Below are 10,325 nucleotides of genomic sequence, written 5' to 3' on the forward strand. Positions count from 1 at the left end.
GCTTGGTGCTGAAACAAGTCGAGATGTAAATAGAGTGATGTATTGTGGACTGGGACCTACACAGATATTTTGCCAAAGTGTTGCTCTGAACTGAAAAAAAATATACAACTCCTTCCTCTTTCCACTTCACTGTTCCATCACCCTGAGGTTAGATGTGTCCAATCAGCACATAGACAATTCTGCACTTTAAAATCAACATTATTAGTGTTAAATTAACAATAGACTGTAAGTGTTGCATGAACCTGCGTTGTGTAAAAGAATTACTTTTTTATTTAACAACAAAACAGTTTCACATTTGTTAATAGTTTGAATCATTGGTGAATTAAATGAAGTACTCCACGCTGTTGGTGTAAGTTCACACATTACTGCAGATAGCTTCCTGTAAAGTGTTAATCAGCAGCAGTTTGTTTTTTTCTTGAACTGAATATTGACATCAGTTTGATTGTAAAGTATTTGTTGATCCCACCTTTTCAACATGGCACTGTTACCCTTCACTGGATTCATTCTTATAGACAGCAGAAGCTACATACAGCATTTAGTATTTATACAAAACAGTCTGAACAGAACTGATCATTATCTACCTGCCTCACTCAACACTGCTCTTAGTACACACTCAGAATGTGAAGTTGTTGTATACTACTCTACTCTCAATGTAACACCATTATTCTTCATCCACACTGCTCATACTGTTTATGTTTTTCTCCGGTGTCCTGTTCCCTTTTTGAATCTCGGTTCCTCTAAAGCTTTCATTCTGTTTTTCTGAGAGACTTTTCTTTGCCACTGTCTACTCAGTGATGTTCACTTGGAGCTACAACCCAGAACTCAGAGAAGCTGCTTTGTGACAACACCAATGTAAAAATGCTCCATATAAAAAGTCAGAACTGTGAGCTGTGCGTAGTTTGGAAGTAGAAGCTAAGTAGACGTTTCATTTCAGAGAGAAACTTATTTGTTAAACCATTTTTTGCCTTAATCCATTCACATCAAAAGACTCCCAGAGCTCTCTGAGGTGTTGATAATTTCTGGATGCTAATGTGTCATATGGCAGGGGACATTACTTTGTGTCATGTTTTTTTAAATGGCTCTTGTCCACCCCATCCCTGTGCCCCATACCTATGGAGAAGTGCTAAAGGTTTGGATGATGTGGTGGTTTAATATGGTCTATGTGCAGCCACTACTGCCAAAATAGAACCCTTGCTTTATATAAGGACCACTTTAATCACTGAGGACAACTATCAATGATCAGTGTACTGACCACAGCACACACTGCTGCTTTATGCACACACAGATTCTACCTCCTTACGCTCAGTGTAGTTAGTGTGTGTAGAAGGGTCTAATTACACATATGGTCTGTACCCACGGCTCGGCTGCTCTAAGCTTGTGGAAATGCTCTAGGCGTTCGTCACGTTGATTCTGGACATATTTTTAGACTGCACTAACCTTTTTGGTCACAAGATGTCAGTGTGAAACCAGAGTACTGCTTGTTAACGTTGGTTGGGTGCTTGGCGTGAGCCCCTCGCACAGACTATTTCACTGTTAGCGCGAGAGGAACGTCACACTGCCACACTGGCTTTCAGCTGCATTTCAATTCTCATACAATTGTCTACACTCACGCACAGTACAGCGCTGTGGTGATGAGTTTTCGAGACTAATCTAGACCCCGGTGGTCGCGGTTTGAGGGAAAACGACGCAGTGACACTGGCAAAATGAAACAAAGAGAAGCCGCGCCATGGCGGAGCCTGCGTCTGGGACTGGTCTTCATCGCTGCATCGCTGCTGTTTGAGAAGGCGGTGTGGGCGCAGATCCGATACTCCGTTTCCGAGGAGCAGAAGAACGGCGCGGTGGTTGGGAATATAGCAAAGGATTTGGGAATTGATTCCAGGAGCCTAAAGGAGCGGGGATTCCGCATCGTGTCAACCACAGGAGGGTCTCTGTTCAAGGTAAACCAGGAGGACGGAGTGTTGTATCTGAATGGAAACGTGGACAGGGAAGAGGTGTGTGACGGGGGCAGCTCGTGTTTAGTCAATGTGAAAATCGCTTTTGAAAACCCGCTGGAGATTCATTACGTGTCCGTAGAAATCCTCGACATAAATGACCACGCGCCGCGTTTTCACGAGAAGCAGAAGCGTTTGGAAATTTCAGAAAGCGCTGTCCCAGGCTCGCGCTATCAGCTTCAAGCGGCGCGCGACCCTGACGGTGGCAGTAACTCCATACAGCACTACAGACTCAGCCAGAATGTAAACTTTAATCTGGAGGTGAAGGATCGAGGGGAAGACGGTAAAATCCCTGTCCTTGTTCTTAAAACCCCATTAGACCGAGAAACGACGAGGAGCGTTGGGTTAGTGCTCACTGCTGTGGACGGAGGAAGACCCCCGAAATCCGGGTCCATGGAGATTGTTGTAGACGTGTTGGATATCAATGATAACATGCCTGTTTTTGCTAAGGACGTTTACTCAGCCTTGCTAAACGAGAACGCTCCCATTGGCACAACAATAATACAAGTCAACGCCACGGATTTGGATGAGGGCTCAAACGGAGAGGTGGTGTATTCGTTTGGGAATCACGTGAGCGATAAACTGCGCAGGTTGTTTGATGTTAACCCGCTCACTGGTGAAATAGTAGTGAAGGGACAGGTGGACTTCGAGGCCAAAGACAGTTATGAAATAGACATCCAGGCATCTGACAAGGGCAGCCCTCCTCTCACAGCAGATAAAAGCGTGCTTATAAAAATTGGTGACGTCAACGACAACGCCCCCGAGATAGAAGTAACGTCATTTTCGAGTTCAATCCCAGAAGACTCTAGACCTGGAACCACGGTGGCGTTAATAAGCCTCAGTGATTTAGACTCTGGAGCCAACGGCAATGTTTACTGCTCACTGTCTGAAGATATACCGTTTAAATTAACCCCCTCCTCACAAAAAAACCTCCACTCATTAGTCACAACGTCATCACTCGACAGAGAAAAGATCAATGCGTATGACGTCACTTTAGTCGCCAGAGATGAAGGGCAGCCGCCGTTATCCTCTGTTAAAACCATCACTGTCCAGATTTCTGATGTGAATGACAACATCCCAGAATTTCTCCACAATCCTTATATGTTTTATGTGTCTGAGAACAACTCTCCAGGAGCATCCCTCTTTTCTGTCTCTGCCTCTGACAGAGACATTAATGAGAACGCAGTAGTGAACTATCACATCTGGAGAGAGAGTGGTGATAGCAATCAGCTCTCCTTTATCAACATCAACCCAGAGACCGGCATCATCCACGCGCTGAAGAGCTTCGACTTTGAAAGCGTGAAGTGGTTCCAGTTCCACGTGCTCGCTACAGACTCTGGAAGTCCAGCTCTGAGCAGCAACGTCTCAGTGAAGGTGTTCATTCTGGATCAGAACGACAACGCTCCAGTGATCTTATCTCCAGTCAGCGCTAACGGATCTGCTGAAGGGCTGGAGGAGGTCCCCCGCAACGTGAACGCAGGACATCTGGTCACTAAGGTCCGAGCCTACGACGCAGATATCGGCTACAACGGCTGGCTGCTGTTCTCCCTGCAGGAAGTGAGTGACCACAGTCTGTTTGGTCTGGAGCGCTACACGGGACAGATAAGGACCCTTCGGCCGTTCACGGAAACAGACGAGGCTCAGCATAAACTGCTCGTACTGGTCAAAGACAACGGCAACGTGTCCCTCTCGGCGACAGCGACTGTGCTCATCAAAGTTGTGGAGCCCAAAGAGGCTTTTGCAGCTTCTGATGTTCCCAACGCAGTCAAAGACGAGGAGGACAGTGACGTGACTTTTTATCTGACCATCACTCTGGGCTCGGTCTCAGTGCTGTTTGTGCTCAGTGTCATTGTCCTGATTGTGATGCAGTGCTCCAAATCTACACACTATTCCTCCAAGGATTTACAAGATACAAATTATGACGGGACTCTGTGCCACAGCATCCAGTACAGATCCGGAGATAAGCGCTACATGTTAGTGGGCCCCAGAATGAGTATCGGTTCTACTATAGTACCGGGCAGTAACGGGAACACTCTGGTGGTACCGGACCGCAGGAGCAGAGCCTCTGGGGAGGTAAGCCTGTGATCTAAGTTCTGGTGTAAGGCGTGTGGCAACTTGTATTTTATATCCACTTCATTCATGGGTTATAATTTCAGCTGAAAATTCCATTGCTTCTACTTTGTTGGAACCAGTGGAGGTTTGAGTTTATGCTGAAGGTGTAATGTTTGGACTGTGAAGTTCTGAATGTGAGTTGCTTGGTGCTGAAACAAGTCGAGTTGTAAATAGAGTGATGTATTGTGGACTGGGACCTACACAGATATTTTGCCAAAGTGTTGCTCTGAACTGAAAAAAAAATATACAACTCCTTCCTCTTTCCACTTCACTGTTCCATCACCCTGAGGTTAGATGTGTCCAATCAGCACATAGACAATTCTGCACTTTAAAATCAACATTATTAGTGTTAAATTAACACTAGACTGTAAGTGTTGCATGAACCTGCGTTGTGTAAAAGAATTACTTTTTTATTTAACATCGAAACAGTTTCACATTTGTTAATAGTTTGAATCATTGGTGAATTAAATGAAGTACTCCACGCTGTTGGTGTAAGTTCACACATTACTGCAGATAGCTTCCTGTAAAGTGTTAATCAGCAGCAGTTTGTTTTTTTCTTGAACTGAATATTGACATTAGTTTGACTGTAAAGTATTTGTTGATCACACCTTTTCAACATGGCACTGTTACCCTTCACTGGATTCATTCTTATAGACAGCAGAAGCTACATACAGCATTTAGTATTTATACAAAACAGTCTGAATAGAACTGACCACTATCCACCTGCCTCACTCAACACTGCTCTTAGTACACACTCAGAATGTGAAGTTGATGTATACTTTACATTCACTGTAAAGCCATAATTCTTAATTCGTATTGGTCATACAGTGTCGACCTGAGAAAGATGGATACCCTTTTTAAAGTTTGTTTCGCTGATTTGGAGCCAGGACCCAGAAATCTGTAAGGCGACGTTGTGTCTACACCCTTGTTAAAAAAGCTCCACAAATTTAACTGAATCAACTTCAGAATAAACTCAAATCAAATCAAATGTATTTATTTAGCGCTTTTTACAACTGATGTTGTCACAAAGCAGCTTCACAGAATTCCTGTAAGACAAAGATTTGACATGAAATGTAAAAATCCCCAGGTGAGCAGGCCAGGGGCGACAGTGGCAAGGAAAAACTCCCCCAGCTGAGGAAGAAACCTTGGGAGGAACCAAGGCTCACAAGGGGTGACCCATCCTCCTCTGGTCAATCTACTGGTGATGATAGTTAGGAGTCTGTGAGAACTTCAGTGTAGGGGCAGCATCAAGGCACTTGGTGGTTGCTGGAGCGTGGGCAGCTGGTCTGAAGCGTGGAGGAGGATCTCGACAGTCATCCATCAGTGTCCAGACAGACAGGTGGGCAGTCGGTTACTCTGAAAAAGTCAAAGGGATGGAATTAGTTTTGAACTGTTTGGTGTTTGTAAAGTAGAAAATATGAACATTTACAGAGTGTGGCTAATGACTCCGGCAGATCTGACTCCTTCTGAATTCTGGGAACAATTAAAAATCCAGTATTCTGTGATCTGAGTGAACATGGAGGCTCATAATAGGAAATAGTATCTCAAAGATATTCTGGAGCAAGCCCATGTAGAGCTTTATATGTTAATAACAAAATTTTGTAGTCAATGCGGAATTTAACAGGCAGCCAATGAAGTGATGATAAAACTGGGCTGATATGTTCAAATTTTCTAGTTTTAGTGAAGACCCTAGCTGCAGCATTTTGAACTAGTTGAAGTTTTCTTAAATTGCTGCTGGTGCATCCTGACAGTAGTGCGTTACAGTAGTCAAGCCTTGAAGTAATAAAGGCATGTACTAATGTTTCTGCGTCCTGGAGGGATAAGGCATTTCTAATCTTAGCAATATTGCGAAGATGTAAAAAAGCTGTCCTAGTGATACTACCTATGTGTTGATCAAATGATAAATCCGGGTCAATTATGACACCAAGATTTTTTGCTGCTGAACCAGGTTTAACTGGAAAGTCAGTGAGATTTAAAAAATTAAATTTGATAATTTTTTCTTGCCACTTTTGGACCCAAAAGCAGGACCTCTGTTTTGTTGCTGTTTAGAAGGAGGAAGTTACGCAACATCCAGCCTTTCACGTCTTTTACACAGTCCTCTATTTTCTTTAATCTGTGTTTGTCATCGGGCTTGGCTGAAATATACAATTGCGTGTCGTCTGCGTAACAGTGAAAGTTAATGTCATGGTTTCTTATAACTGTGCCTAGCGGTAACATGTATAATGTAAACAATAATGGTCCTAAAATAGAGCCTTGTGGAATTCCAAATCTTACTTTAGAATAATTTGAATTTAAATTGTTTACTTTTACAAATTGATAACATTCCGTTAAATAAGATTTGAACCATAATAGGGCTGTCCCTGTGATTCCAACCATGTTTTCTAGCCTTTCTAGGAGAACATTGTGGTCTATCGTATAGAAAGCTGTGATAAACCTAATTGAAACTGTAGCAGAAACGTAGGTGAAATCACTCATTGGTTTAGAATGTAATTAGGATGTTATTTTATTTTCAAATGGACAAGAATCACATGGCTGATGTGAAGCTTAGCTATTATTATGTGTTTCTTTTGGTGTGTGGTGACTGTGAATGAACTGATGGTGGATTTTCCAGATGACCTACACATTCAAATATCCATCATTAATACTCTACGTTCTATGAATATTTAAAGCAACACTGGATAAGATGTGGTGTTTGTGCTCCTGAGCTCAGAGTTTAATTGTCTTTTACAGCACTGTCCTGAAATCAAGGGCGAGGGGGTCGTTCTCTGCCTGCCTCCAGAAGTTATATAGTGCAGTTTCTGCAGTGCTGAGCCCAAATTAACAATGACAGAGGCTCTATCCTTCTGATTGTATGTCAGTGAAATATTACAGTGACTCTAAAGCTGTTTTCTTTAAAGATTAAAATGCAACCTAGTGTTGCTTTAAAGCATGTTTCATTTCCATTGGGTTCCACGTGTTGTTTTCATATTGGAGGACGGGTTTTAGCAAATGACTTAAGAGCTCAGATAAAAAGCCTCTTCGTTTTATGAGTCCCTTACATTATTAATATTTGTTACATTTTGTAAATAATACTTATTAAATTAATATTACATAATCCATTACTACAAATACAAATACATAGCTCATTAATTCCTCCCTAAGCCCATTCCATTATCAGCACTTATTCACTTAGATAAGAACGTTAAACTCTGCCCAGTCACACCTTCAGCAGCGTCTCATGGTCCACAGTTTGTAGTTCTGAAGTCATTAGGTGCAACTCTGGCTTTTCCAATTGCAATAAACCCCGCGAGGTGTCAGTGCAAAACCAGCTAAAGCCCTCTCCATCTAAACTCCTCCCGCCCCTTCGCTTTCACCGTTCTGTCATTCCTACCCTTGGCTTTGTGCTTGAACACGGAGCTGGAGGACCGCGGTGTCTTTGTTGTAGCTGCACGTTTTCTCGGTGCTCATCTGATGTCTGTAATAGCTACAGAGCCATCATCAATGGAGCATTGCTAGTGGTTTGTGAAACACGCTCGTGTTCACCGGCAAAATGGAACAAAGCGTGCGCGCGCCGTGGCGGGAGCGGTACATCCGATTCTCTCTGGTGGCTGTCGCGCTGCTGTGTGCGAGGGCGGCGTGTGCGCAGATACGCTACTCGGTTCCGGAGGAGCAGAAAGACGGGACCCTGATCGGAAACCTCGCGAAAGATTTAGGGATTGACCACAGGGCTTTAAAGGAGCGGGGGTTTCGGATCGTGTCCGCCACCGGGGAGTCGCTGTTCAAGGTAAAGCAGGAGGATGGAGGGCTGTATGTGAACGGAAAGATAGACAGAGAGGAGGTGTGCGAGACGAGCAGCGCGTGTTTGTTAAACGTGAAGATTGCGCTTGAAAACCCGCTGGAGATTCATTACGTCACTGTGGAAATACTGGATATCAACGACCACGCTCCGGTTTTTAGCCAGAAGGAAAAACGTTTGGAAATAGGGGAGTCTGTTTTGGCTGGAACACGATTCCAGCTCCAGGCCGCGCAGGACCCGGACAGTGGGAGCAATTCAGTGCAGAATTATATACTCAGCCCCAACGACCACTTTCGCCTGGAAGTTAAAGACCGCGATGAAGATGGTAAAATCCCTATATTACTTTTACAAAAACCGTTAGACCGAGAGGCTGCTAGACACGTGAGGCTGTTAATAACTGCTCTGGATGGCGGGAAACCTCCCAAATCTGGCGCAATGGACATAATCATTGATGTCTTGGATATAAATGATAACGTGCCTGTTTTCACCAAAGATGACTATACGGTTCTGGTTAATGAGAACGTGCCTCTAGGGACCACCGTAATCCAAGTCAACGCCACAGATCTAGACGAAGGAGCTAACGGTGAGATCATTTATTCCATTGGTAATAACGTTAAAAACAAAATACGCCAGCTTTTCGAAATAAACCCCATCACTGGTGAGATCATAGTGAAAGGGCTTCTGGATTTTGAGGCAAAAGACAAGTATGAAATAGACATCCAAGCGTCTGATAAAGGGTCCGTGCCAATGACGTCAGATAAAAGCGTGGTCATTAAGATTGTGGACGTCAATGACAATGAGCCAGAGATTGAAGTGACGTCCTTTTCAAGCGCCATTCCAGAGGACTCCAGGACCGGGACCACGGTGGCGTTGATAAGCGTCTCAGACTTGGACTCTGGGATGAACGGGAAAGTGTTCTGCTCCCTGTCTGAGGACATGCCTTTCAAACTAGTCCCATCATCTCATGAGAATGTTTACTCTTTAGTGACAGACTCTGTGCTGGACAGAGAGTCCACTTCTGAGTATGAGATTAAATTACAGGCAAGAGACGCAGGGGTGCCACCTCTATCTTCTGTCAAAACCATCACTGTCCACGTGTCAGATGTGAATGACAACAGCCCCAAGTTTTCTCTGTCCCCGTACACGTTTTACGTGACAGAAAATAACCCCCCAGGCTCATCTTTATTCTCTGTCTCAGCTTCAGACCGAGATACGCACGAAAACGCTGCCATCACTTACGAAATACTCAGAGAAAACAGTGAAGAAAACAACAAACACATGTCCTTCATCAACATCAACCCAGAGACCGGCGTCATCCACGCGCTGAAGAGCTTCGACTTTGAGAGCGTGAAGTGGTTCCAGTTCCACGTGCTCGCTACAGACTCTGGAAGTCCAGCTCTGAGCAGCAACGTCTCAGTGAAGGTGTTCATTCTGGATCAGAACGACAACGCTCCAGTGATCTTATCTCCAGTCAGCGCTAACGGATCTGCTGAAGGGCTGGAGGAGGTGCCCCGCAACGTGAACGCAGGACATCTGGTCACTAAGGTCCGAGCCTACGACGCAGATATCGGCTACAACGGCTGGCTGCTGTTCTCCCTGCAGGAAGTGAGTGACCACAGTCTGTTTGGTTTGGAGCGCTACACGGGACAGATAAGGACCCTTCGGCCGTTCACGGAAACAGACGAGGCTCAGCACAAACTGCTCGTACTGGTCAAAGACAACGGCAACGTGTCCCTCTCGGCGACAGCGACTGTGCTCATCAAAGTTGTGGAGCCCAAAGAGGCTTTTGCAGCTTCTGATGTTCCCAACGCAGTCAAAGACGAGGAGGACAGTGACGTGACTTTTTATCTGACCATCACTCTGGGCTCGGTCTCAGTGCTGTTTGTGCTCAGTGTCATTGTCCTGATTGTAATGCAGTGCTCCAAATCTACACACTATTCCTCCAAGGATTTACAAGATACAAATTATGACGGGACTCTGTGCCACAGCATCCAGTACAGATCCGGAGATAAGCGCTACATGTTAGTGGGCCCCAGAATGAGTATCGGTTCTACTATAGTACCGGGCAGTAACGGGAACACTCTGGTGGTACCGGACCGCAGGAGCAGAGCCTCTGGGGAGGTGAGAAAGAGGGATATATAATTTTTATTTGGGCTTCTTTGGCTGTTTTAGCAGCTATTCTATAGTCATTAAAATGCTGTGACAGTGACTCATATAAAGCTCAGTTAAAACCACTTACTAAAGAAATCATCTCAAGTTTAAAAGAAAAAATAACTAGAAATAGATTGATGGTCAGATTAAAATAGTGTGTGTGATAATGTATTAATTTATTTATTAAAGTATAAATGAAAATGTTGTTTTATCACCAGCAGCAGAAATGTAACTCTCTTCAGGTTAAAACCACTTCTCAGTCAGTTCCACGCTACTTCATCTCTGCAGTGAGACCA

The 10,325-nt window shown here is 44.3% G+C and overlaps 2 protein-coding genes across 2 annotated transcripts; both read left to right on the forward strand.

Moving 5' to 3' along the window:
* The first annotated feature begins 1,703 nt into the window (after positions 1-1,703).
* On the forward strand, positions 1,704-4,076 carry LOC136694977 (protocadherin alpha-3-like). The gene has a single exon (XM_066668789.1). The coding sequence runs from the start codon at positions 1,704-1,706 to the stop codon at positions 4,074-4,076; it is 2,373 nt and encodes a 790-aa protein (XP_066524886.1).
* A 3,556-nt stretch (positions 4,077-7,632) lies between these two features.
* On the forward strand, positions 7,633-10,020 carry LOC136694978 (protocadherin alpha-8-like). The gene has a single exon (XM_066668791.1). It carries the CDS (start codon positions 7,633-7,635, stop codon positions 10,018-10,020), a length of 2,388 nt encoding a protein of 795 aa, XP_066524888.1.
* Positions 10,021-10,325: the final 305 nt, after the last annotated feature.

This window comes from Hoplias malabaricus, chromosome 4, assembly GCF_029633855.1.
Source record: "Hoplias malabaricus isolate fHopMal1 chromosome 4, fHopMal1.hap1, whole genome shotgun sequence".
NCBI lineage: Eukaryota > Metazoa > Chordata > Actinopteri > Characiformes > Erythrinidae > Hoplias > Hoplias malabaricus.

Coding starts and splice junctions, on each gene's coding strand:
- LOC136694977 (XM_066668789.1), top strand. CDS start 1,704: ATGAAACAAAGAGAAGCCGCGCCATGGCGGAGCCTGCGTCTGGGACTG.
- LOC136694978 (XM_066668791.1), top strand. CDS start 7,633: ATGGAACAAAGCGTGCGCGCGCCGTGGCGGGAGCGGTACATCCGATTC.